General features: G+C 42.4%; 1 protein-coding gene across 2 annotated transcripts; it reads left to right on the forward strand.

Moving 5' to 3' along the window:
• The first annotated feature begins 990 nt into the window (after positions 1-990).
• On the forward strand, positions 991-18,759 carry RIC3 (RIC3 acetylcholine receptor chaperone). Of its 2 annotated transcripts, none has more exons than XM_061999544.1 (6): positions 991-1,183; positions 5,888-6,111; positions 7,290-7,368; positions 9,501-9,594; positions 15,402-15,550; positions 16,665-18,759. In XM_061999544.1, the coding sequence occupies exons 1-6, from the start codon at positions 1,036-1,038 to the stop codon at positions 17,153-17,155; spliced, it is 1,185 nt and encodes a 394-aa protein (XP_061855528.1). In that variant the 5' UTR covers positions 991-1,035; the 3' UTR covers positions 17,156-18,759. The 2 variants fall into 2 exon arrangements, with proteins under 2 accessions (XP_061855528.1, XP_061855529.1); XM_061999545.1 differs by having other exon boundaries at positions 15,405-15,550.
• Positions 18,760-24,435: the final 5,676 nt, after the last annotated feature.

Consider the following 24,435-nt stretch of genomic DNA (forward strand, 5'->3'; position numbering starts at 1 on the left):
AAAGGGAGTTAAATTCAGTAGTCACAGCCCAGACCCCATGGAAAATAGTCTAAATCAACTACAGTAATACAGTGTAATATAAATATAATGGAAATACAAAACCATATAATTTAATTTGACATGACTGGCAGTTTTTTGCTTAAGTCAGTGAAAATGAACGAGTACAAATAATGAACTTCTCTCTTGACTTCGATCTTTTATTGTTAGTATAGCAGGGAGGTGGTTTCAGGATGACTTTGTACAGCAGCAACCTAAACAAACACTTTGGCAATATGCAGATTTCAAGCTTTCTTTTGAAAATATATGCACATTTATTAATTCTTTAGATAGTTGCAATAAATTAGAAACATGGCCTGGACTTTTTTATATTTGTCCCGTGTGCTCAAAGGAGGGAAACAATTCCACATGGAGAACCCAGGCGAGTTATGAACTCAACCAGCTCTTTTAGCCAAGATGCTTTCCTGACGCTTGCAAGCCCAAGTGCCCTTCCAACAGCAACAGAACCACAGGTGAGGCACTGGCCCCTTCCCAGGCAGGGAGAGCACTGGTAGCCCATGCTGGTAGCCACGCTGCTGCTGTGTGACTGCTCTCGGCATCCAGCGCTCACCTCCCCTGTCCTGCCATCACCACCACCAGCAGAGACCAGTCTTGACACTACTGAAGCCCTTCATTTGAGTGAGGGAAAAAAACAGGCGTAATGTATATTTATTTTAATTTTCCTCAGGTAAGTTTCCAGCGATAGAGCCACGGGGGGTCACTGAGTCCGCAAAACATGTACGGCGGGATTAGGGTCACGGAATTCAAATGCCCCCTCCGCCCGCGTTTCTGGGCTTCAAAGCCGTTTCCATAAGGACGCGGCTTCCTACACGACCCGTTTCCACATCTTTCCCGCCCTCTCGGCCCTCCTCCCTCCCTCAGGTGCCGCGCCCTCACCCGCGCCCCCCTTTAGGCCGCCGCACGGCGCCTGCGCGGTGCCCGAGCTTGCGCAGAGCCTGGCGGGGCGAGAAGGGCCCGCGAAAGGGCCCCCGGGTCGCTATGGCGTACTCGACGTGCTGCAGGGTGGCCATGGTGTCGTGCCTGGTGCTCTGCGTCTCCCTCCTCCTGCCGCGGACCTTCCTGTCTCGGGGCGGCGGGAGGCAAGAGCCCGGGGCTGCGCCGCTCGCAGCGCCCGCGCCGCCCGAGGGTAAGAGGCTGCGCTGAGGCGGGGGCGGGCCGCTCCTTGCCGGCAGTCCCCGGCCCCGCCCGCCCGCGGCCCCGCTGCGACGGGGCCCGTGTTTCGGCTGCTGTTCGGGGGCCGAGTGAAAACGCGGCGGCGTCTCCGTGGTGAGGGTGGGTGAGCGGCGGGCCCGGCCGGTGGGCTGGCGCCCCGGGGTGCCGCTGCCACCAGGGGACGGTGCGGAGGGCCCTCGGCCGCCCGGGGTGGAAGCGTGGCGTGGTTAGTGCTTCCCGGGAGCGATACCCGCCTCGCTCAGGCTTTCGGCGTGACGTGTGGAGTGTCAAACATTGAATTCACCATTCTCACAGGGATCTGCCCGTTTCCCTTAAACATGGCATAAAGTCTTCCAGATTTCATTTTATGTGTTTATGTAGGCGAAATGCTAAAGATCCTGAAAAGAGGCATCCTCATACTGCTTTGGGTTTTTTTCTTTGTTGTGATACATCACTTTTTATTTAAAGGCGTCATTGTTTTGTTATTTTCTGTACAGAACGCTTTTGTTGTTTCATATGAAATAAAAGCTCATTTTAATCATTTTCATTGTTTACTTTCCTGCACCAGATTCAGTCCATGTTCATAAAGTCTTTCAAGTTCTGTCCTACTCTGCATGTCTCCAGTTCTAGAGGAATGGGTTCACACATGCATGGTTCATACAAGCATCTCCCATTCTTCTTATGCCCATTGTGTTTTACTGTAGGTTTATCTCGAAAAGCACAGAAGGAGCTAGTGTCATAGCCCCAGGTCTTGACAGAGAGTTTTGCCCAGGGCTATCTGCAAGCCAGAGATGAGGTTTCTGGAAGTACAGAAAATTAGGTTGTGATGGATGGTATCCCACAGGGTCTCTTCTTTGGTGACTTACCTGTTGTGTCCTTCCAACAGCCTGGTTCTTAACGTGACTGTACACTTCAGTGACATTGAATTCATTTGACAAAGATTTTTTAATGGTTTTTAGGTTGAAGTTGCTGCTGAAAAAACGTTACATTGAACCCAAACATATGACTTCTATACTGTGGCTGCCTTTCCATGGTTGCTATGTGTATTGTTGATCTCTAAGAAGTTGAATATAAGCTCATCACTATAGATGTACAAGTTCACTTCAGAATCTATTTATCACTGAAAACCTGACTGTCGGCTGATTTTTTGGTAGCAGAACAAGAGCAGTGCTGTGAGGGTGGGATGCTGGCTGCAGCAGCCAGCACAGATGTTCAATGGGGACTCCAGAGGCACTTGCCTGAAGCAGGGATGGGAGCAGGTATTTCGGGAGGTTGTATTTTTCTGTCTATTAACTTCTGCCTGTGTGCATCTCCCAACTGATCCTGCAGTGATACCAGATGTCAGAGTGTGACAAACCATTTTCCCACAGCACTGTAGTCTTAGGCAGTTGTCAGTTAATGTTATGGTGCTTCTTTCTTTGGCTGCATGATGGACTGGATTGAATTGATCTGACAGAAAAATTAGCTTTAAAAAAACCCCTAACAAAAAACATTCCCCCAAATTATTTTCAGTGACATGTCTGATGAATGATGCTCATACCTGTTCTACTAGCACAGCCTGCTTTAAGCAGTGCTGTCATAAGCTGACTAATCACAGCCACAGTTAAATGCCTAAAATAGGTACCATAGATACTCTTTCTATCATTAATATCTAGTGTAAATACTCTTTCCATCACCCTGCAGGAGAGCACAATCCAGCTGGAGGCAGCGTGTGCCTGGCATAGAGGTCCCGCAGGCTCCTCTGCTGCGCCCCAGCACCTGCCTTTGGCTGAGGATGTAATGCCTCACCTCAGCTGATCCGTTTCACATGAGAATTTATAGTCTGTGTATTCAATTTGATAGCAAGAATTTCATTACACCTGCCCTGTAGACCAAACTTTATTTCACCTGAAGTTATTTTTTTATTGAAAGAATAAATCTTGATTGAACAGCTCAATTCATATCTCTGTCATTAGTTGTCCTCTTCAGTGAACTGATCACTGCAGTTACCTGACAGAAGTTTGAGAGTCTTGAACTAATCGTGTCATTCTTGAAGTTAATAAAGTGCTTATTGTAGTGTGGGGGCAAAATGCTTCTGAATAAAACATTCTTAAAGTTTACTACCATTTGTTAAAACTCTGTGCTACCAAAAGGCTCTTTATCAAAGCATGAGTTAAGCATGGGAATGGCACTATCCCTAATGAAGCCATTTGCAAGGGTCTTTTCAAGGCAAATGGTGAGCATAACATGATAGAGGTTAATAATGGCTTTCAGACAGGAAAGTTGTTCTTTTTCACAGTAATAATTTCATGTATATGAAAAAACTTAAAGAACTTTGTGTGAATGTGTCACATTTCTGGTTTACTTCATGGATAAGTGTTCAAATTTGATATTAGAGGAAAAAAAATAGCTCCTAGTAGCTTAAAAAGTACTTTTAAGTCTGTGCAAAGCTTTTAAGTTAGTATTTTAAGAAAAACCTTAGAGCTCCATGACAATAGGCATATGGTCATGCATGTTGAGAGTATGCTGTCCCAATTTAAAAGTGTTTTTTTCCATCCCTGGAAATAGGGAATCCAGTCACATTACCTACAGGGATGTGTGCTGGGGGAGGGGGATGGGTTTTTTGATGGTACAAAGTATCTTGTTCAGGTGACAGTGCCATCCAAATCATTGTGGGTTTCCACTGACATACTGCGTGTTTGACATCTTGGGGCATATGTCGCTTTTAGGTTGCCTGTGCTATCAGTTTTCTCTATAGTATTGTTTTTCAGAATAAAAAATTATGGAAAATAATATTTTCTTTTTAAATAAGGAAATAATTATGAAAGTTTGAAAATTGTCAGGGAAGATGTATAACGAGGAGCCGTGAAGTTCCCCTTCAAAATGATTTTGATAACAAAATGACTAGTCTGTGTCCAATTATTTATAATTGAACTGAACCTTTTAAAGCATAATCAAGGCCTTGTAGATAATTTTAAAAGCTATTCCTTTTAAATACAGTTTCACCTTTTTCACTTATTTTCTACTTTCTTCATATTTTTTTTAAGAAAGAATATTTGCACAAGTACAAGACATTTACAAAAGTTTATCTACCCTGCGGTTTCATCCCCACCTCAGTGATACTGCTCTCTAGACAACAGCACACTTGTTTCCACAGTGAGCTACTGCTACAAGGCATTCCTGCTGGAGCTATGGGACTTTCTTGTAAATAAGATGCTATGCTTTTACATCATGAACTTTGAATAGTTCACTAGAATTAAAGTGTATGATAACAGCTTCCTCAAAGTTAAACTTGAGCAAATCTGAGAGTGGTTTTGGTCAGTGGTGGTACACCTGGGCAGTTCCACTGAAGCCTACAGCACTCAAAGAACACAAACCATCACGTACAAGAAAAATGTGGGTTTCACAGTAGACCTGCTAATACATATTTACTACATTTTTTTGTACTCAGGAAGTTAGCTGCCTATGATGGTTTTGTAACAAGACCAAATGTTAATTTAACCAAATTTTCTCATAAAAGTATTTGCAACTGGATATTCAGAGAGTTAAAGTTAGTTATTTTCAGTGCTATTTCAAATCTATTTTTCATTTCCTTCATGCAAGTGCAGGCAGGCACTGAGCAGTATCCTGGCTGCCTGACTTTCCTGCTGAGTGTGCCAAGGAGGGAGAGTTCTGCAGCTGACACGGGAATGAGCTGCAGCCTGGCCTGGCATCTCTGGTGCCCTGTCTCTGATGCTTCCATCCAATACTTGCCACTGCCAGGCTGGCTGGTGGAGTAGCTGAGCTCAGTTCTGCCCCAGTCAGTGGAAGGGAGTGCAGGTGCAAGCCCAAGCTGGATATGGAGATAAAAAGCAGGATGTCCAGTACACAGAGGAGTAAAATAGTGAATTTCATGGCAAAATTTTTGAACTGATGGCAGCAAAAAAAATAGGACAATGCATGAGCTTAATTTTGTTGAGATTCTAGTGCCTTTCAGTTGGATGAAATTTTCTGCAGCACCAATTTTAGGCTCTTTGCAGTCTTACTCTAGCATCCGTGCGTCCATTTATGCTCACTCCCCTTTCTTGTTTTAAATTTTCTCTGCCTCTCTCAAGGCTAGAAACCGTATTTTCCCCTCTAAAATGCCAAAGATAATATGTCCAAAGCTATATTCAGTGTCCTCTCTTAACTTTGCTTTACTTAACAAATTTTAAGGAGAACAATTTGAGATGCTGGCACTTTTCTTCATCTTTCATGACTCATTTGGTAAAGTCAGGTAAAATACTATTTCTTATGGCAATAGCCCAAAATTTATACTTGGCAAATACTGCAGTCGTGTATCAGGATATTTGATGGGTGGTGGTTTATACAGCAACATGTCTTTGCATAATATTGAAAGATTAGGCTCACAACAGAAAACAGATGCGTTGTTGGGGTTTGAGGAGAGAACCAAAAGTAAGAGTTCAAGCTTTCTTCCCAGTAGGAACACTGATTCACAGGGTCTTTGGACAAGTCTATGCCTGTTAAAATCCACATTTTGTTAATTGCCCTGGCAGCTTTTCCTCTTCTTAAAATCAAGAGACCATTTGTACATACTTAAGCCCTAGCACTGCACACAGAACATAACAGAGGATTGAGTTCACAGACTTCCAATTTTAGGCTCCATGTCAGAGGGTGAAAAGTAATAGAAGAAAAATAATCCTTGTGTGTTTTTTTTCAGGGAAGCTTGGTCGCTTTCCACCAAGGATGCATTACCAGCCCACTCCTGACAGCCGAGCTGCCCCTCATTTTCCGAGGTCTCACCTTGCTGAAGCAGTTGCCAAAGCCAAGGCAGGTGGAGGTGGTGGTGGAAGTGCTGGTGGAACTGGAAGAGGTCTCGTGGGGCAGATTATTCCTATATATGGATTTGGCATCTTCTTATATATCCTCTACATTTTATTTAAGGTAAGACCAAGATTAACCGAAGTAACAACTGAAAAAAACCCTGAAAACAGAGTTGATAGCCCCATTTCTGTACCTGGTTCCATTTCTGACTTTCTCAGAAGAAGAAAAAAAGCTCGTGCTGGAGCTTTGACTGGTCAAAGGATGGATGTATGTTATGGTTTTTGCTATTGGAAAGGCTGTAGGTAAGAATGCAGGGATGGGTTGCTGTAACCCTGTATTGGTTTCTGACCTCTTACGACTTTTCTAAGGGTTTTTTTAACCCCCCTGGAAAATGTTTTTGTGTAGAACAATGTTAGATTAATTTTGAATACACAGATAGTCATGTGTTGTGTTATGCATTAAAAGTGGGAGAGAGAGAGTATCCTCATACCTTCTGTAACAACAGCATCATGTTGTTGGAGAATGGGAGTTTGTGAGGGTATGTTTGCCACACTGGAACTACGCCAGCTGAGGAACTGGTTGAAAGCCAGTTTAAAAAAGTACAGCCCAAATTCCCCTCAAGCGTTTTATGCGTGATTTCAACTTCTCATAGCTTTTTGATAAACAACAAATATGACTGCATGTAGGTGATGACAGTCAGCTGTGTGGGAGAAGAGAGGATTGGACTTGTGGAAATACTTTTTCCTTTGAGTGGGGGCTGAATCCAGACTCAGCAGTGTCTGAACAGTTGAGCCAGCTCTCAAAAGACAGAGGCAAGAGCAAGGTGAATTAGGTGTACTGATCAAACACAGAGAAGGTGAACAAAATAGATAGCCTGCAGCTTCTTTATGGAGGCAGCCAGTATATTTGCTGAAGGTATAAAGCCGGTAAGGAATGTCAGAAAGCATTGCAAGAGGGACAATGAGAGACACCTGTCATTCCTTCAGAACCTGTCCTTTGTTTCACAATAATTGCCCAATGTGTTTTCTTCTATACACACTAGAAGAATGAAACAGATAAATGTTCTAAACTGAAGAGGTCATTTTTGATGTGTTACACTTTCACTAATCACATCATCAAAAAATATCATTTGTTTCAAGTCTCTTTCGGGAGCTTTCAGCTGGCTTTTTGCTGGGACATGCTTTTCTGTGGTTACTTTCCAGAATATTTTAGTTTTCAGTGGTTTTTTTCTGTTGCCTTTGGGACATATATTGCTATGGTGGTTACTCATGGAAGAGTCTTCTTTTTTCACTTATCAGCTAGCTTCCAAGGGGAAAAATACTGCTGCAGAGCGGAAATGCCCGACTGCTACACCTGGGAACATGAAGAGGAAAATCAGTGAGTAAGACTTCTGAGTTATATCTGTGTAGCTGTTGACTCTGTAGAGTCCAACCAGGTTCTTCAAGTTCTGGGCGTGCTGTAAAGCTGGTCTTCCTCTCCCTATAAAGGACAAGCCAGAAGCTTCTGTGTTGGAATGAGCAAGAGTTAAAGTGAATTACTGCCCTGACACCTTTTAATCTCATTCAGCTAATAAGACTCTGTGGAAGTGGCCTGATCCCAAGATCCCCCTGGAAGCAATGGCTTTTCATGAGATTCACTGAATTAACTGTATGGATTTGCTGAAGAGCTATGTAGCTGATGATTATAAAAGGATAATAGGATGTCCATCTGTAATTATTCTATAATCCGTAGTAGTCTAGTAATAGTATATGGAGAGATTATTAAAAGCTAGCTTCATTTCTTTGAATTTATGAATTCTTAGCCATCACCAAGCACTTCCCTACTTTTTGCCTTCCCTTTTTGCAGTGCTCTAGGTTTTCAGGAGTTTTCTTTATTGAAAGCAAATATACTGAAATGTTATTTTCATTTTACCTCAACATCGGTGGGATAGACTCAACTATTTTTAGATATTTATCAGATAAATTATTAAGCTTACTATTGAAGATTGGATGAGTAGCTACCATAACAATATTTAAATGTGTTGTGTTTAGCTGGCTAAATTGTAATAGGAAAGAAAAGTACTTATGTCTTTATAGAAAGTGCTAGCAGGAAGGTAATTCTGTTAACATAGCTGTAATTATCTTGACATTAATGCCTGTATTAGGAATACCTAATGTGCTCAGGGCTATAGATTGTATTTTCAGTGCACTTGTACTGTGTCGAGCCTGGCAATTTTGTGCAATTTATTAGCAATGGTAACTGTTTGTGGGTTTTTTTCGTTTATTCTTGTTGAGAGAGACTAACTTTGCAAGAAGTTAAACACTTGATGCCCAAAGAACTAGTGGTGAAAATTATTCTGCTTTTTTCTAGAGCTCTTAATTTGTATCCCTAAAACATTCATGGCAAGCTGTGGCAAAGCAAGAGATAAGTCACTGGACTAGGAACCTGGAGACTGAGTCACCACTTCCATAGTGACTTGGAGGGAGGAACTTACTTTCTCTTTGCCAATTTCCCTTCCCTTTTCCCCTTAGGGGGGAAAAAATTTCAAAGGTATTCTGTTTTCTGTAACTTTAATCTCCAGGGCATTTACAACATCCCACTCACCCTGCTTATTGGGAGATTGCTCTGGAGCCTTTGAAAAAAGGTGTTTTCTGTATGTCCTGTTACATTTTGTCATGGTTTAGGCCCATCCAGCGACAAAAGACCCTGAAACTCTTTAAGGACAGGGAGGACTTAATTACTTTTCCCCCACTTCTCCTCTCTTCCAGCCTCAGAGCTCTGAGCCCAGTGTCATTACCTCTTCCCCCTGTAAGCAGTACCTTGGGCAGGGAATGGGGGGTGCAATCAGTCCTTTCCTGATGTCTCTTGCTGCTTATCACACTCCTGAGGAGAAGTGCTCCTCGCCAGCCCTCCCTTGCTCCAGCTCAAGGTCTCTCACACACCGGGCAGCCCTGCACCAGCCGCTGTCACGGGGCTCTGCAATTCTCCAGGTTGGGGTCTGAACTGCTTTCTCCCTCTGACATGGAGTCTCCAGCTCTCACCCCCTCTGTCATGGGATCTCTGCTTTTTGTCATGGGCTACAAGAATGTCTCTGGTCTGACATTGCTCCTTCTGTCTTTTCCTGGCCGCAGAGTTCATGTGGTTGCCTCCATCTTGCCCTTCCCTTCTATCTCCTTCACGTATCTCAAATTCCTGTCCTTAACTAGTGCTGGCAGAGGTGCCAGATTGGCCCAGCCAGGCCAGAGGTGGGTCTGAACCTCAGAGCCAGGGGAAAGTCCGAGAACTCTTTATGAGGCCTGCGCTGCAGCCTCCTGCCCAGTACCAAGCAAAAGCAGCTCCTCACAAAACCATGACACCTTTGCCAACAGTCTTCGCCTTCTTATATCAGGAAAAGTAGGTAGAACTCTTTAAGCTGCACATTTCAATTTCCTCACTTGGTTTGGTACAGCATATGTTACCTGTGATAATGGGACAGGGATACATTTTCAAAGCTCCTACCGACAAATCTTAGGATTTTGTTTGTTTTACAGCTGACTATGAGCTCACTCAACTCCAAGAAAAACTGAGAGAGACAGAAGAAGCTATGGAAAAATTAATCAACAGAGTGGGACCTAACTGTGACAGGTATGTTTCAAATGACAGCATTTTAAGGAGAGGTTCTGCTCTGATTAGAACTTAAACTTTCTTGCATTGGATATATTAAAATAGCATTTTTATTACTGTTTCAAAATGTAGAAATTTGATTTTACACATCACACTCTTTTTTCTGCAGTTTTCCTGTTTTCAGCATCTGTATTTAAAATAATTTCTTCCAACTGAATTTTCCTTAAACAGAAAAGCAACTATCCCTACCCTTCCTCTTTGTACAGTGCATTATTTGGGAGATAATCACAGGTATGTGTAAACAGAAAGTAAACCATCTGCATTTCAAGTACAGAAAACAACCTGTCTTATGTGACCAAAATAGTGTTCTGAGTGATTCCTAAGAGACCCGTTTGTTTTATGTTATTTTCCAGTTCTATGGATGATTTTTCTAAATAGAAATGCTGCTATAATCTATGTAAATGCCTGTTAGAATATCCATAAAATGTTTCTTTAAGGGCAGAATTGGATAATAATCTGATTCTATAATTTAGTTCCATGCTGTAACCAGTAAATCCATACATTTGCTTGTAACTATAAACAAAAAGAGTCATAAAATCGGGGTTTAAATATTTATTATGTTTATTAATGTTTGCTGTAAATCTGATATCACTATTTTACATCATGAAGAAGCACTGGAAACAAGTCTATGTTTTGCATAAGGAGTGTAACAGCACATCAGTAGGACAATGTGTAACTGCAGTGTTTGAAAATTTAAATCCCATGAATATTAAGGTGGCATTTGCAAGCAGAAGAAGAAAAGCTGTTCAGGCTCTAAGGCATGTTAGCTTTGCCTGGATCAGGCAATGCCGGTGTTAACCCATTCTGTGGGAACAATTCTGTCCTGAACTTGCACACTGTGTTCATTTATGCTTCAGACTGGGTTCTCTTTGAGGGTGGAGTGTTGCTCCTGTTGCTCCGTGCCCTGGATTGCAGCTGCACTCGGTCACTGAGATGAGGTGCTCTGGTGCTTTAACTCCAGCCTTGCTTGTGTTAGGCCAGGTTCCAGCAGGACAGCCCCTGGGCTGCCCTGGTTTAGTCAGTGAAACAGAAGGATGCTCTTTTGACCTTTACTCATCTCTGTTTTGGAGAGCTAGAGCAATGCTCTACACATACCTTTAAGCTGCCAGAAATAGATTTGTGAACTTCCCAGGTATTGTGCCAACTCTCAGGGTAGGGTATTTTTTTTACTGAGAAAATGGGTTTAGGGTCTGATCCAGTACGTGTTCCACTCTGTGTTATTGGCTCAGAGCCACTATTTAGTACAACTTCCTGCCTTTGTTCAACCAAACTATATATATATGTGGATCTGAAGGCATCAAAATCTGAATCAAATAATTTTGTATGTAGCCTCTTTAAAGAGAAGGGGAAAAGCACCTCTAGATGGAGCAAATGGCTGTTTTTCAAATACACCCAGACTTGACGCTTTCTTAATCTACACTGGGATACTCATTAAGTTCAATAATACTGGATGAATGTCTTAAAATAAAAGGTATGGTTAGAAAGTATAATTAGAGCACAGAGTACAATGTTGGGTTTATTCAGTCTAGGTGTTGATAGATTTAAATAAAAAAGGAAGAGAGCAGAAATAACTGGAAGCTCCATTTATTAATACGCAGTTAAACAGAGATCCTTACAACAGAAAAGTCCAAGAAGGAAATGACTGGTATCAAATTGAAACCAATGCTGGAAAGCCCCAGGTGAGACCCTGGCCCCTTATACTAGATACTGAAAAGTGACTCCCAGCCTGTCAAGTGTAGTGTTAGTAACCAAACCAAAGGATGGCACTTGCATTGTCACAAAATCCGATGTAACGCCATAACACAGCCTAGTAGCGCTGAGGTCTGAGCGTGTGCCTGAGTGTCCTCTCACTGTACCTCAGGAGCATTCTTCTCCAGACTGAGCTGCTCCAGGATACATCTTGGCTTTCTCCTTCTGGTGAAAATTCTTAGAATCCAAGGACATTCTAATTTTGTATATTGTCTTCAAAAAACCCCATTGGTTTTGAAATATGAATGAGTTTGCAAGGACGGCTTGTTCTCAGATAATGCTGTACCATAGCAAGAAATCCTGTTTCAAAGGAGTGATATATACTATGCAGTGTGGTTTTTGTTCTGTGTTCTGCTTTCTTCTGTACAAAGTGGACGTGGACGTTTTGTTTTCTTGCCATGGCTTGTCCTGCTCATTTATTTTTCTTTCAAAAGCACTTGAGTGAGTGGAGGCTGGGAGACCTGAATACTGTGAGCTGTTTTTCTCAGATGGAATGACCAGTATTATCCAGCCCTGTATTGTAAAAAGTAGGCAGGCAGAAACTTGGATTTTTTTAGGACTTTTTTTAATGGGGCTTGAAGACCTCTAAACCAACCAAGGAGACCTCCTTCCAATCCAGCATGCCAGCTGGAATTGCTGCTGCCTCAAGGACAGAAACCCTCTTGCAGAAATGCAAAATTCTCAAGAATTACAAGTAGAGATACTTTTATTAAGGCCTAACATGTATTAGCAAGGACTAGAAGGAAGGTAAAGAAAGCAAGAGGAAGAAGGAATTACCTGGCTAGGTCCTCAACACCATAACCCAACCTAAACTGAGATGGACAAAGGTAATTGTTATTGCACACATGTGAATGGGTAGTACATAGTACTTACGGATGTAATGATTCACAGCTCTGAGAAAATCTAGCATCCCATCCTATCACTAAGGGGACCTCAATATCTCCAGTCTGTAAATGTAGACCTTTATAGTCCAGTACCTCTCAGCAGAGATGAACAGCTTTGCTGGGAATTTGATGATTCAGAAATAAAGACTTGATTGATGCTTGTGTAGGGCTTTCTTCATTAAAAGCATGCATATTGCCTTTTTCCCCAGGCTTTTTGCAGAGTCTTCAGTGGTGGGGCAGTGATAGACTAGGTATGAAAGGTTTCCCTACTTATTCTCACAGATCTCTCACTCATATTCTTTTCACTCCTGCTTGTAAAATTTGGTATTTTGAAAGCACTTTAGATTAAAAAAATCCTTGTAAATATTTTTGTGGCTGGGAGTATTGTACAATACTGTCTTGTGAAAAAAAAAAACAACCTTGATTTCTGGTAATTAGGTAAGAGGTAGAAATAATGCAGCTCAATTACCTGTTTTTAAAGTTGTGTTTACCAGGCTGTTGATTGGAAAAACTTAACCTTTGTATCATAAACCGAGCAAATGGTGTGGGGGAAAGAGACACGACACAGAGTGTGAAAGACAGGCACTCTGTAGAGTGCCATTTTTAGGCTATAGCAGCATTTTAATAGTGATTATTTTAAGGTCATGAAGTGAAAAAGACTAGTTGACATGTCTGAGGTACCATGTTAGATTTTCAGTGCAGTCACGATAGCTCTTTGGGAAATGTTCTGATCTCAGTGTAAGAATAAGAAACCTTTACCTGTTAGTGAGCACTTTGGGACTCTACAAAATGTAAACATTGCTGCTATGAAAAGTAATAGCTGTGTTGGAGCTACAAACACAGAGAGCAAAACTAATGACCTTTTGTTACACCGTAAACCTTTGCATCTGTTGTCCTCGTAGTATTCATAAGTGCATTTTACCCTGGTAAATCTCCCATACACAGGCAGCCAAATGTCTTATATGTTGCTAGCATCCTACAGTAAGTCTTCCTAGAGGCCTTAAATGAAGTAGAAATAGTGCATGAGCTTTGGTTTCTCCTTCTCTGCAGGGAAATTTGTCTCTTAAGCCAGGTATCTGGAGGAGGAGTGCTCCAAAATAGAGAGACCTTGTGTTGCAATAGGACGGTGGTGCTTTCTAATGAGGCTCTCTAGCATATTAGGAATTTTTCTTTATGAAATGGCACAATGATGCAGCTGCATGGATTGATCCTATTATCTGAGCTGGCATATCTCCCCTTGTGCCTCTGTCTTTATCCAGGTGATATATATTCAAATTGCATACAGTTGTCTAGAAAAGGAGGGTTAGTTTGGCAGTTCTATTACAACTTCTGTCAAAGGCAGCTAGCTAATGAAACCTCTTCCTCTTAATTCACACCTCAGATTCTATATCTGCATAATTCAGGCTTTTGAGGAGGTACCATCTCACACCTTCTCTTGTTCTGTGGAACCAACTGCCACAGCAACTTGAGGGGACTTGGTGCAACCTCTGTGAAGCACTGGCGTCAATTCAGCTTTTCAAGGTGTGGGGCAGAGTGCCCCTCGGGAAGTGCAGAGAAAAGCTGTTTGGCCTCCTGATCTCTGTCAGACAGGGATGACTGGGAATGACCCAGAGCCTGCTCCTGACCTCCATCACACAAACCAGCACTGTGATGCTAATCTCTTTGGCTTTAAACCAGCATGACTCTGCTGCCTTTAGTGGAGTAACTACCATGTCACCACCATCCCAGTAAATGTGGAGCAGCACAAAATACCTCTTGAAGTGCTGCTGTTGTTGCAACAGCAAGAGGCAAAACTGAAGATGGACACTGCAAGTTTCTGAGGACTCACGTAACTGAAACAAGGTTTAGGTAGGTACTAATCACTTAAATCCAACCCCATTAATCTATTTGCAGCTCCCTTTTCCTATCTCACCCCTAAGATTCACTGAGCAGCTATCTAATCTTGGAGATTATCTGTCTATCTGATGCTGTGGAGATCACCAGAGATCATCTGCCTGACCTCTGATACAGCCTACAGTTCAGTATTCTGCTCATGCCGAGGGCCACTCTCCCTGAGCAGGGACAGTAGATCCTGCCTAAAACACAGCGAGGTTCCAGAGAGACACAGAGAAGTGCATCAGTCCCCTGAGAGGCTTGAACTGGCACTTACACCCAGATCAAACACCTGCTCAACAACAACTTGAAACTCGAGATGAAACAAGCACAAGTCAGAACCATTTTCACCCTGAAGTAGAGTTTGTGTCTGTCTTATTCTGATCTACTGAGTTAGTTGGTAGAGCTCAGATCACTAGCCCCCTGATACTTGTGTTTTGTCTGTAAGATTTTTAGGAGGCTGAATTTTTTTTCCAGAGAAAATAACATTTGATAACTACATGATCTTATCTGCTGGAAATACTTTTGTTACAAGAGAATAATTGTATTACCTAAGTGGTAGTAATTACTGCAATCAGCAGTGCAGAAGCAGTCACAATTATAGTTTGGTTTTAATCTGATAAAAATCTCAGTCCTCCCTCACTCTGATTCTAAAGGGCAAATTAAAGTTAAATGTAACACCTTCTTTTAATTTAAAATCTTCCTTCCAGCTTCTCCCCACCTCCCTTCCAGGCAGCATTGTGGACTCTATAATGACATGATGATCTGTCCAACTGACATTTCAAAATAAGACCTTGCCAATTTAATGCTTTTAATGGTCGTAATTAGGGATTATGAGACTCTTGAGACTAATATCTGTGTGAGACATTTTGATCAGGCCCACAAGTTGTTTTAAATGTAGCTTAGGTTCTGAATTACATTTTCTTACAATGCTTGAAACAAGGCATGATCCTCTAATTCTCACATAACACTTTCAAAGGCCAGCATTTCTGTAGTGTCTTTTGTGCTATAACTGTTGCTTGTGTGTCACTTTGGTCTTGCTCTCACATGGGCTGTAGCTGCCCTCCTGTACCTGTTTTAGTTTGCAGGCATAACCTGCAAACTAGGTGAATAACCTTTTATCCTGAGCTGACATTCAGATCACATGCAGATGTTGAACAGTGATCATACTGCAGCCAGGTTTTCTGTGCAGTTGGGACAGACCAAACAGTTGGGTTCAAACTCTTCATAATGGACTGAATTCTGGTGTCTAATATTTTCTAGCAGGACTCAAAATGTCACAACGGACCAGGAAAAAAGGTTACTTCAGCAGCTCCGAGAAATCACTAGAGTTATGAAAGAAGGAAAATTCATAGATGGCATCTCTCCAGAGAAGGAAGCTGAAGAAGCTCCTTACATGGAGGACTGGGAAGGTAAGCAAGAGCCTTTCTTACCGTTACCCTGATGAGAAAAATGTAATCAGGGTTACTTATAGTCCCAGATCCTTTCAGAATTTTTTGTTAACTTCAATCCTCCGTATTCAGAAGTCAAAACTTTGCAAGAAGTGGTTTGTTTTCCCAATTGCAATATAAAGAAAATAGATGTTGAGGCATCCAGCATTTCTTGTAGTGTAAACGCTACACTACCTGCTGCCAAAAGTAGCATATGAATGAATATTCACGGATGCTCCATCTGCTCCTGGGTCTTGGCTGCTGTAGGCTTATATCTTTACTTTTCTCTGCTGGGCCAGATTTCATACAAAAATCATAATACCCTTGGAAATCAACACATTTTGGATAACTCACAGTTTTTAATTTTGATTAGTCATTCTTTATTTGCTCTGCTGTTGTAAAAGTCAGCACCAGGAAGTCTTGTCTTTTAAAAAGTCTTTATTTTAATGTATTTGCCATTCCTTGGTGTTTACTTGTTACATAAATGTATTTTCAAGGTGTCCCAGCTGAGCTGCTCAATACCACAATTTTAAATGCAGACTTAATTCCTGCTCTTTAAGAAGCTTACAAAAGTGATGTGAAACATAAAGCATAAACAGTGGCCTCGAGCTCTCTTTTCTTCACTCAAGTTCATGATGCATTTTTCTGAAGTGAAATGCACCAGGCCATTGACATACCTGTTTTTTCAACTTTATAAATGATGCTGTTTATAGCAAAAGTCTTCAAAACCCAAATCAGTCAATCTGTAGGCAGAAACAAACAAAAAATGGATGTATTTAAAGATTTGAGGCATGCAGTTTTCACCTGTTAGCTCCCATAGCTTTCATCAAAGCTCAGATATTCACTCCCAAAGTCAGGGTTTATATCCTGGCTCCCTAAAAGTAAGTGCTTGCTCATCATCTCCCAAGAAGTCATGCTTTGTGCACTCTTGCCATGGGTTTAATAGTGGGACACATAGATGGCATTAAGTAGATGACACTTAGACTGGCAATGCTAAAAACAAACAGTTCTAACAAACTTGTGCATCCATCAGTGAAGTCAGTACTACTTTTAAATGCTGGTAACACTTCAGTCTGCCTATCACTTTATTCCTAAGGTTATCCAGAAGAGACCTACCCTGTCTATGATGATTCCGATTGCTTCAAGCGCAAACAGGACACAATCCTTGTCGATTACCCTGACCTGAGCCAGCCCTCTGCAGAAGAACTGGCAGAAAGGATGGGGGACGTGGAAGATGAGGAGCATCTGTGCGATGAGGCCCTGTTACCTGATCTCACCATGGGAAGGGGTGGTCATGATTTAATGCAGAAAAAGGACGAAGCAGCTGGCATCAGTGTAGAGGAGAGTGACCTTCATCACAGCCAAAGCACTGAGGAATGCTGCTGTTGTTACGACAATGATGATCCTGCTGTCATAGCAGAGAATGCTGGATTCCACTCTGAGAGCTGCAGTGAAGCAGAGGAGTTAACCCAAGAAGACCTGTCTGTGGAGTCTGAAAATGAAAATGCAGCACTGAAAAAGCAAAAAGCCAGTGAATCAGATGAGACAGGCATACTGAGGAAGCGCAACACGAAGGGACTTGAGTAATAGGGACAATACTGGATGGTTTTTAGATGCTGAAGGTAGAGGTCATGAACTGTGTGGTTTTTGTTCTCGGTGAAGACTTCTCTGTGTTCATCTCCCTACACCAACTTCATTCTTATGGTAACAATCAGACATATCATCTGCCCAGCCTGGAAGCTAATGCCTTCTTTCACAGTCTTATCATGGCTTACTCCTGCCTTGCCAACAGTGCTTTGCTTTTTGGAGACTGATATCTTGGAGCAGATTATTCAGTTCAGATATTTGAGATTCTTTCTGATGCTGAAGAAAGAGCAATTGGTTTTGCCCTTTGTCATCTCAGAATTTACTGAACGTCTCTTTTGACCTCCTGGGAAACATCTGCTTGTGTGCCACCAGTTACCACATCCATATCTGTTTATGAGATTACCAAGAAGCTGGAGGAGAAAGCATGTCTTCTCTCTTTTGCTGATGTCAGCTGATCAGCAGAACAGACCACAGTCACATTCATGGCTGTTTCTGAACTGTGTCATTGCTGCTGTAAGCCCAACAAACTTGTCACTACAATCCTCAAAATTTTTATGCTACCCCAAGCCAGAGTCATTTCCCAGCCAATTCTGTGCTGCAGGACCAGTAGCCTCATAGATGTTGTGTGCCAGGAAGAGCATGGGACAGACTGAAGCGATAAGAGCTGTTCTTTGTCATAGCCATGGTGAAATGTCTTGTGAAACTGTAACCTGAGTGCAGGACTTGGACCATTGTTTGTGTTAGAGAAGAGCACTAAGAAAATCTCAAGGGATTAAAAAAATAAGAAATCAGTGAGGAGGTTCCAGGTGTGCCCAGCCCAGCCACCACACCTGGCAGAAGCTGGGATGCTCAGCCTCTCTTTGGGCTGTCCTAGCTCTTGCTATCAACAAGCTGTGTTGATTGCCAGGGGTGGTGTGAGCCCTTCTTACCCATCCCCTCCCCTTATTTAAAAAGAAACGACCAAGAAACCAAAACAATAGTAAAATGCTTTCATCTTCTTGTTTGGTACTTTAGCGACTGCATCTAGACTTCTCTGTCTTCCCCTGGTGACAGAGACATCAGAGACACTGATGCATGGTCCAGCCCAGGGCCTTTGAGGTGGTGAGGGGCTGGGGCACACAGCACACAAGGTCAGGCTGAGGGAACTGTAGAGGGATAAGACAGTGGCACAAGTTGCCCAAAGAGATTGTGGCTGCCTCATCCCTGGCAGTGTTCAAGGCCAGATTGGACAGGGCTTGGAGCAGCCTGCTGTAGTGGAAGGTGTCCCTGCCCACAGCAGGGGGTTTGGAACTTAGTGATCCCTTCCAGCCCAAACTAATCTATGAATCACTGACTAGCCCTGGGACTTGGGAAATAATAGAAGTGTATTGAACAGCTGATTTGAATCATGCAGATGATCTATTCAACAACATGTATGTGTGACCACTATGGAGCAGCTGTATTCTTGGGTCATCAGGTTGGATCTTGAGTGTGTTTGAAAAAAAAAAGAGCATCTTATCCTAGACACTTAGACCAGGTTTGTTGTTCAACTGGTGTCTGTTTACAGTGCTTGTGTTATTTACAAAGAATTCCTACGTCAAAAATTAATTCATAGTAAAGGAAGAGAAAAATAAAGACACCATTGAATATTTACTTTGTTTTATTAGGAGTGGTTTTATTTTTTTAATTTTGAAAGCCAGCATTTGCTTTTATTTCAACACATTCTGGACTCCCTCAACACAGTTGTCCTCTTTTAACCATGTCAGTAATTGTACCACTCTCTATCAGCAGGGCTAGTGTTTTCTTCACTAGGAGCCCCCACTGTGCCTCACAGCCTGGGAGCTGCTACACTGCCTGTCTGCCTATCACGTTATTTGGAGAGTATGTCAATACCAAAAAGACAGCTGTTGAAGGACTGCCTTCATTCCACTGAAGGGAACATCATCTGCCCACCCCTCTGTCCCCGTAGCAATGCTCTTATTGTTTAAACACTCCTAAAAGTCACATGAGTAAAAGAGACTATGTGCAAAGGATGACATCATGAATAGTTCTGGTTCTTCTGTAGAGAGAGACAAATGCTGGCAAGCTTACATACAGCCTGTACCTGTTGTGAATGGGCTGTGATACCCATATGCTACAGCTGCTCCAGCCCACTGCCCTGAGAAACAAGGATGCCAGCTCAGGTCTGCTGCAGCAGACAGAAATGTGGACACGTGGAATTTTACCTGTTTATACAAATTTGTGCTTCTGATGTACACATAAAGTGCATCATAAGCAGTACCTCAGTGCTGCTTATAAAGGTATGTGAAATATAAAAAGGGTAACTGTTTTCATCTGCATTTGCACAAATTTGTGCATTTCATTTTGTGCTAACCATTGGAAAAGGGGGTTTATTCAAGTACACCACAGAGATTTTTAAACAGCTATTTCCTTATGTTAGGGAGCTGCAATGTAGTAAATGATTGTGAATAACAAAGTCCACACTCCAAAATGCAATAGTCTATAAAGACTACTGCAGACTACATCTGAATAATCTTGCTGCTAAGGACAGCTCCAGTCATGACAAACGGCAGCGAGTTGCTGTTTGTGCTTGTTGTGCACTGACACCCACACCATGGGCTATGGGGAAACCTCTTGATGCTCCGCGTTCCTGTTCCAAGTGAGCAGCTTGGCCAGGCCTCGGCCCAGCGCTGAAGATGAAGGCACACACAGCTGTTACTGCTTGGTAAAGGCAGCCTGCTGTATTACTGAGGATTCTCACCACAGCAGCGGGAGCTGTTTGTAAAGCCTCACCTTGTGGTGTGGAGCAAGGACTGCCCACCTCAGTTGTCCCCTGAGGGTGGCCTAAGCAGCAGCTATCAGCTACTGGCGGTCAGCGTGGCCTGGGCAGCTGTTCCACTGGCAATGTTGGGAGTCATATTCTCTTTGTACAGGTGAAAAAAATAATTCATTTGTGTGTAACATACTAAGCTCCCCAATTAATAACTGAAGTTTAATTCCCAAGTACAGTCTGTTTTTTGACCTTGCTGTCTTCCATTATCCCACAGTCCTTACTGAAGGGTCATTTTTGGCAAACAAGTAAGAGTCTAGAATCTCTTTTCGGGTCTCTTAGCATAGACAACTACAGAACTTAGCTGTGCACTGTGAGTTAGGCTGGTGGAACAACCAGCTTCCCACAGGCACACCAAGCACACATTGCCCTAGAGTGTGAGATGAGAAAAACATTCTATTGTGATAGCAGTGAAAAGCATGAAATGAAACAAAACACGAGTTTTCCTTTACTTACATAGAGACCTGTTGTCAGGGCTTCATTGGCTAAAGGCTTTGGATTCCTTTGCAGTACTAACAGGAGAAAATGGTGCTAGTGCAGACTGACTGTGTGATGTCAAGGTGCAGGCTGAATTAGTGATGTCAGAGTCACAACAGTGCAGTCTCAGGTTTCATCACCTTGGCAGCCGCCTCCAAGTACCAGTTAAGGGCTCTCTGCATGTAGCCAGCCATACCTCATACAGCAGCTTACCATCAGCCTTCAAACCCATATTCTTTCTGTTCATATGACCCTTTCTTTCCTCGCTTTACTTCAGCTTTCCCCCTTCTGAAACAGAAATGTCCATTTAGAGAAGCATTTTGGAAAAGGATCATCTCACAGGAGTGTCCAGCATTCTTCATTATTGTCATATGTGGTAGTTTGAGCCTGGCTGGATGCCAGGTGCCCACCACACCGCTTTATCCCCCACCTCCTCAGCAAGCCAGGGAAGGGGGAAGCAAAGCAAAAGCAGATAAAGCTGTTACTCTCTACTTGCCATCAGCAGTGATGTCCAGCCACCTCCTGAGAAGCAGGGCTTCGGGACGCGTAGCGGTTGCTTTGGGAAGGCCAGAAATGAATCTCGCCTCCCCTTCCTGCTCCTCTCCCCCAGTTTATATTACTGACCTGACCTCATACGGTATGGAATATCTCCTTGGTCAGCTTGGGTCAGCTGTCCTGGCCATAGTCCCTCCCAAGATCATTCCCACCCACAGCTATTGGTGAAGGTGGGGGAAGGAATGCTGGAGGGACAGCCCTGATGCTGTGTGAGCAGTAGGCATAATATTGATATCAACAGTAAGCACAGCACTGCAAGAGCTGCTGTGGAAAATCACTACCATCCCAGACCCACTACATCATAGAATCATAGAATGGTAGGGGTTGGAAGGGATCTTTAGAGATCATCTAGTCTAACCCCCCCTGCAGAAGCAGGTTCACCTGATCAGGTGACATAGGAACATGTCCAGGCAGGTCTTGAAGACCTCCAGGGAAGGAGATTCCACAACCCCTCTGGGCAGCCTGTGCCAGGGCTCCCTCGCCCTCACAGTAAAATAGTTTTTTCTTAGGTTTAAATGGAACATTTTGAGTTCCAGCTTCATCCCATTACCCCTTGTCCTGTTGCTAGATACAATATTCACTTTTAGCAGAGAGCATTCATAATTTGAAGAACACTTCTGAATAAAATCAGGATTCTCAAATAATTTAACTCCTATTGAATCAGTAAATCAAAAACATAAGTCAGAACATCAGCAAATCTGGGACTTTGCAAAAGAAATATTGTAGAAGCTCAGGCAGACACCCCATGGAAGCAGTCGGGCTTATTAAAAGCACACGCTCCTCTACTTACAGTGTTTCCCACCCAGCCAATTGAATGGCCAGACTTTTTACTAAAGCTAACTGAAACAGCACATGTGTGTGGTTTAAACTAATTACTCTGATGAAGCTGATAAAAAAATCCTAAAGACCCACAAAAGTGCTTAATTCTTCCTGGATATTTGTTAGTGATTTCAGTCATTTCAGGCATTCAATGGATTCTCCGAAGAATACAAAGGATAAGATCAGTGCTGGTCCCAAAAACACTGTAAAAAGGATTAGCTATCAAATAGTATTTGGAAAACAAATAAACATATATGAAGTTCATGCCCTAATTGCATTAGCAATTAGTGTTGATATTCTTATATATATGTTGGATTCTTTTTCCACCAAAGAAGAAAATTATGACTGAGGTCATAGAACAATGCAATGGTCCTCTATTTAAATGGTTTTTACTTGCACATCCCAGTAACAATATTGTTTCTAACCTCACGTAGCACAAACATTGGCTAAGAGAACCCAGGTAAGATCTAAGAAGTAGAAAAAGATCTATTTTTTCAACATTTTTATACAAACCACATATTTTCAAAGTAAATGAATGCAACATCAGATCAGACAGACTGAGCATCCTGTGTACAAATACAGCTGGAAAGGTTGGTCTGGTCAAGTGGTCAACTGCAAGTCTCCTGCCACTGAAAGCTTCTCAGATAAAAAGGTCTGTTTGCTATTCCTGTAGTCAAAAAATGTTCTGATGTCTAACCTGACTGCAATTTGAGTCAGTTCACTCCACCAGAGATACAGAGGACAGATGCTCCTCTTCTGCTTCCCAATAGTTTTTTACGTTTGAAGCTTGGGGTTTCTTTTGTATTCATGCAGATGATCATTCCTGCCTAAGTACAGCTCTTTGCTCTCCTCCTTAATGAACTACATCCCAGATTTTTCTGATAATTTCCCAGACTAATTTTAGTAGAAACCACTAGTTCAAAAAGTTCAGTCTTGGAAAGAGTTGATGTACCTCACAGCAACCTGCACTGAGGTGGCAGGAATAGGACGTGATTGTCAGGTGGTAGGGACCTAAGCAGCAACGAAATGGGGCTCTGCTAAGCCGGTGTTTGAGTCTCACTGTTCTCTTCAGGAAAATGAGGAAAAAAATACTCATTTTGACAGTGTGTAGCAATTTCAAGTCTTTGAGCTCACAGTTTGTGAAAACTTAGAGACTGAAAATGACCACAGATCTGCTAAAGTCAGGACTGGCAGTATAAACTTCTATGGCTACATGTTTTGTTTTGAATTCACGTTAATGCTAAAGGTGAAAACAGAGCTTAAACAGCACTGGAATCTTTGTATCTTAAATAACCTCCATACTCTGTGTGGGTATTTCTGACCTTGAGTAGGGAAAGACATACTTGTTTCAGACAAATTAGGTTTAATATTTCTGCACAATATTCTGTATTGACAAACACCAGAACCTCTATGACATATACAAGGTAAATGATGTGAAAATACAAAACCCAGTTGTTGCACAGTTGTTTCTGGTAAAGAAATACATTTACTCCAGAATACTAAAGTTTATTTAAAAAAATTTCCCTTAAAACACAGGCCACTATTTGCAATGTTTTGTTTTTCCAAATGCCCTGTTTAGTTGCAGTAATCACATCATAGAATCTGACAGCACATTTAGTAGAAAAGGTCAACTTCTTTACTGCTAGACAGTTTAGATTCTCCCTTTGAGAGTCAACAAGTCTTGGAATGTACATAAGAGCAAAATTTGGCCTCCCTTCCACATCCACTGTCTGAAGCATTCATTCTCATACTGCCCAATTTTTGAGATCCAAATAAGCCCAGTTTAAACAAAGACACACAAGAAAAAACTGAGACTCTTGTAGAAACACCCAAGTGTGGTGTGATGGACACACAACAGAAATTAGGAAGAAACTTTCAGTTGGTGGCAGGCTTTGGAGTAGGCTCAGAACAGAAACCAATGGGTGCAAATGTCACCATGAAGAAAGCTGCACATAAATCAGGCTTAGGAGAGAAACAAATGGCATGGGCAGTGTTCTTACCAAGACAACAACATTCACAGTGACCATCACAGTGAGGATCACGGCCTGCCAACAAACACTGGATCCATCACTCACTCTAAGCATGCCAAGCAGCGTGCCAGTTCTCCACAGGAGACTATCCTCCTGTCCTTTCCCAGGACATGGTGCTGCCTGGGCTGCAGGCTGCAGTTCCTCCACATCTGTAAACAGAGCCTGTATGTACTTCTGTTTGCTTTTCTTTAAGTGCCCTCCTTGGATTGCATAGTCCTTGTTCTGGGCTTAGGGCTCAGTCAGTATAGTGCAAGTATAACAAAAAGGCTTATGTTACACGCAATGCTGACACAGGAAAAGTTCAAATAACCTGGAGTCACAGGTCCCAGTTTTTGCCTTCAGGAGGAGCTCTTTCTTCAGTCTTAGGAGAGCTGTATCTCAATGGCTCTGGTTCTGCCGTTTCTTTGCTAAGCTCCCATGCATGTCTTTGCACAATGTGACTGGTGACAAGTACACAGGGTGGGAAGGAGCACACAGGGAAAACCATGCACTGTTACAGAGCAGGATGACAGTAAGTATCTCATAGTTGAATTGCTTAGGGATAAACTCATCTATAATAAACCTGTCCTGCGTGTTTTTCTTACATGGTG

This window comes from Colius striatus, chromosome 7 (assembly GCF_028858725.1).
Source record: "Colius striatus isolate bColStr4 chromosome 7, bColStr4.1.hap1, whole genome shotgun sequence".
NCBI lineage: Eukaryota > Metazoa > Chordata > Aves > Coliiformes > Coliidae > Colius > Colius striatus.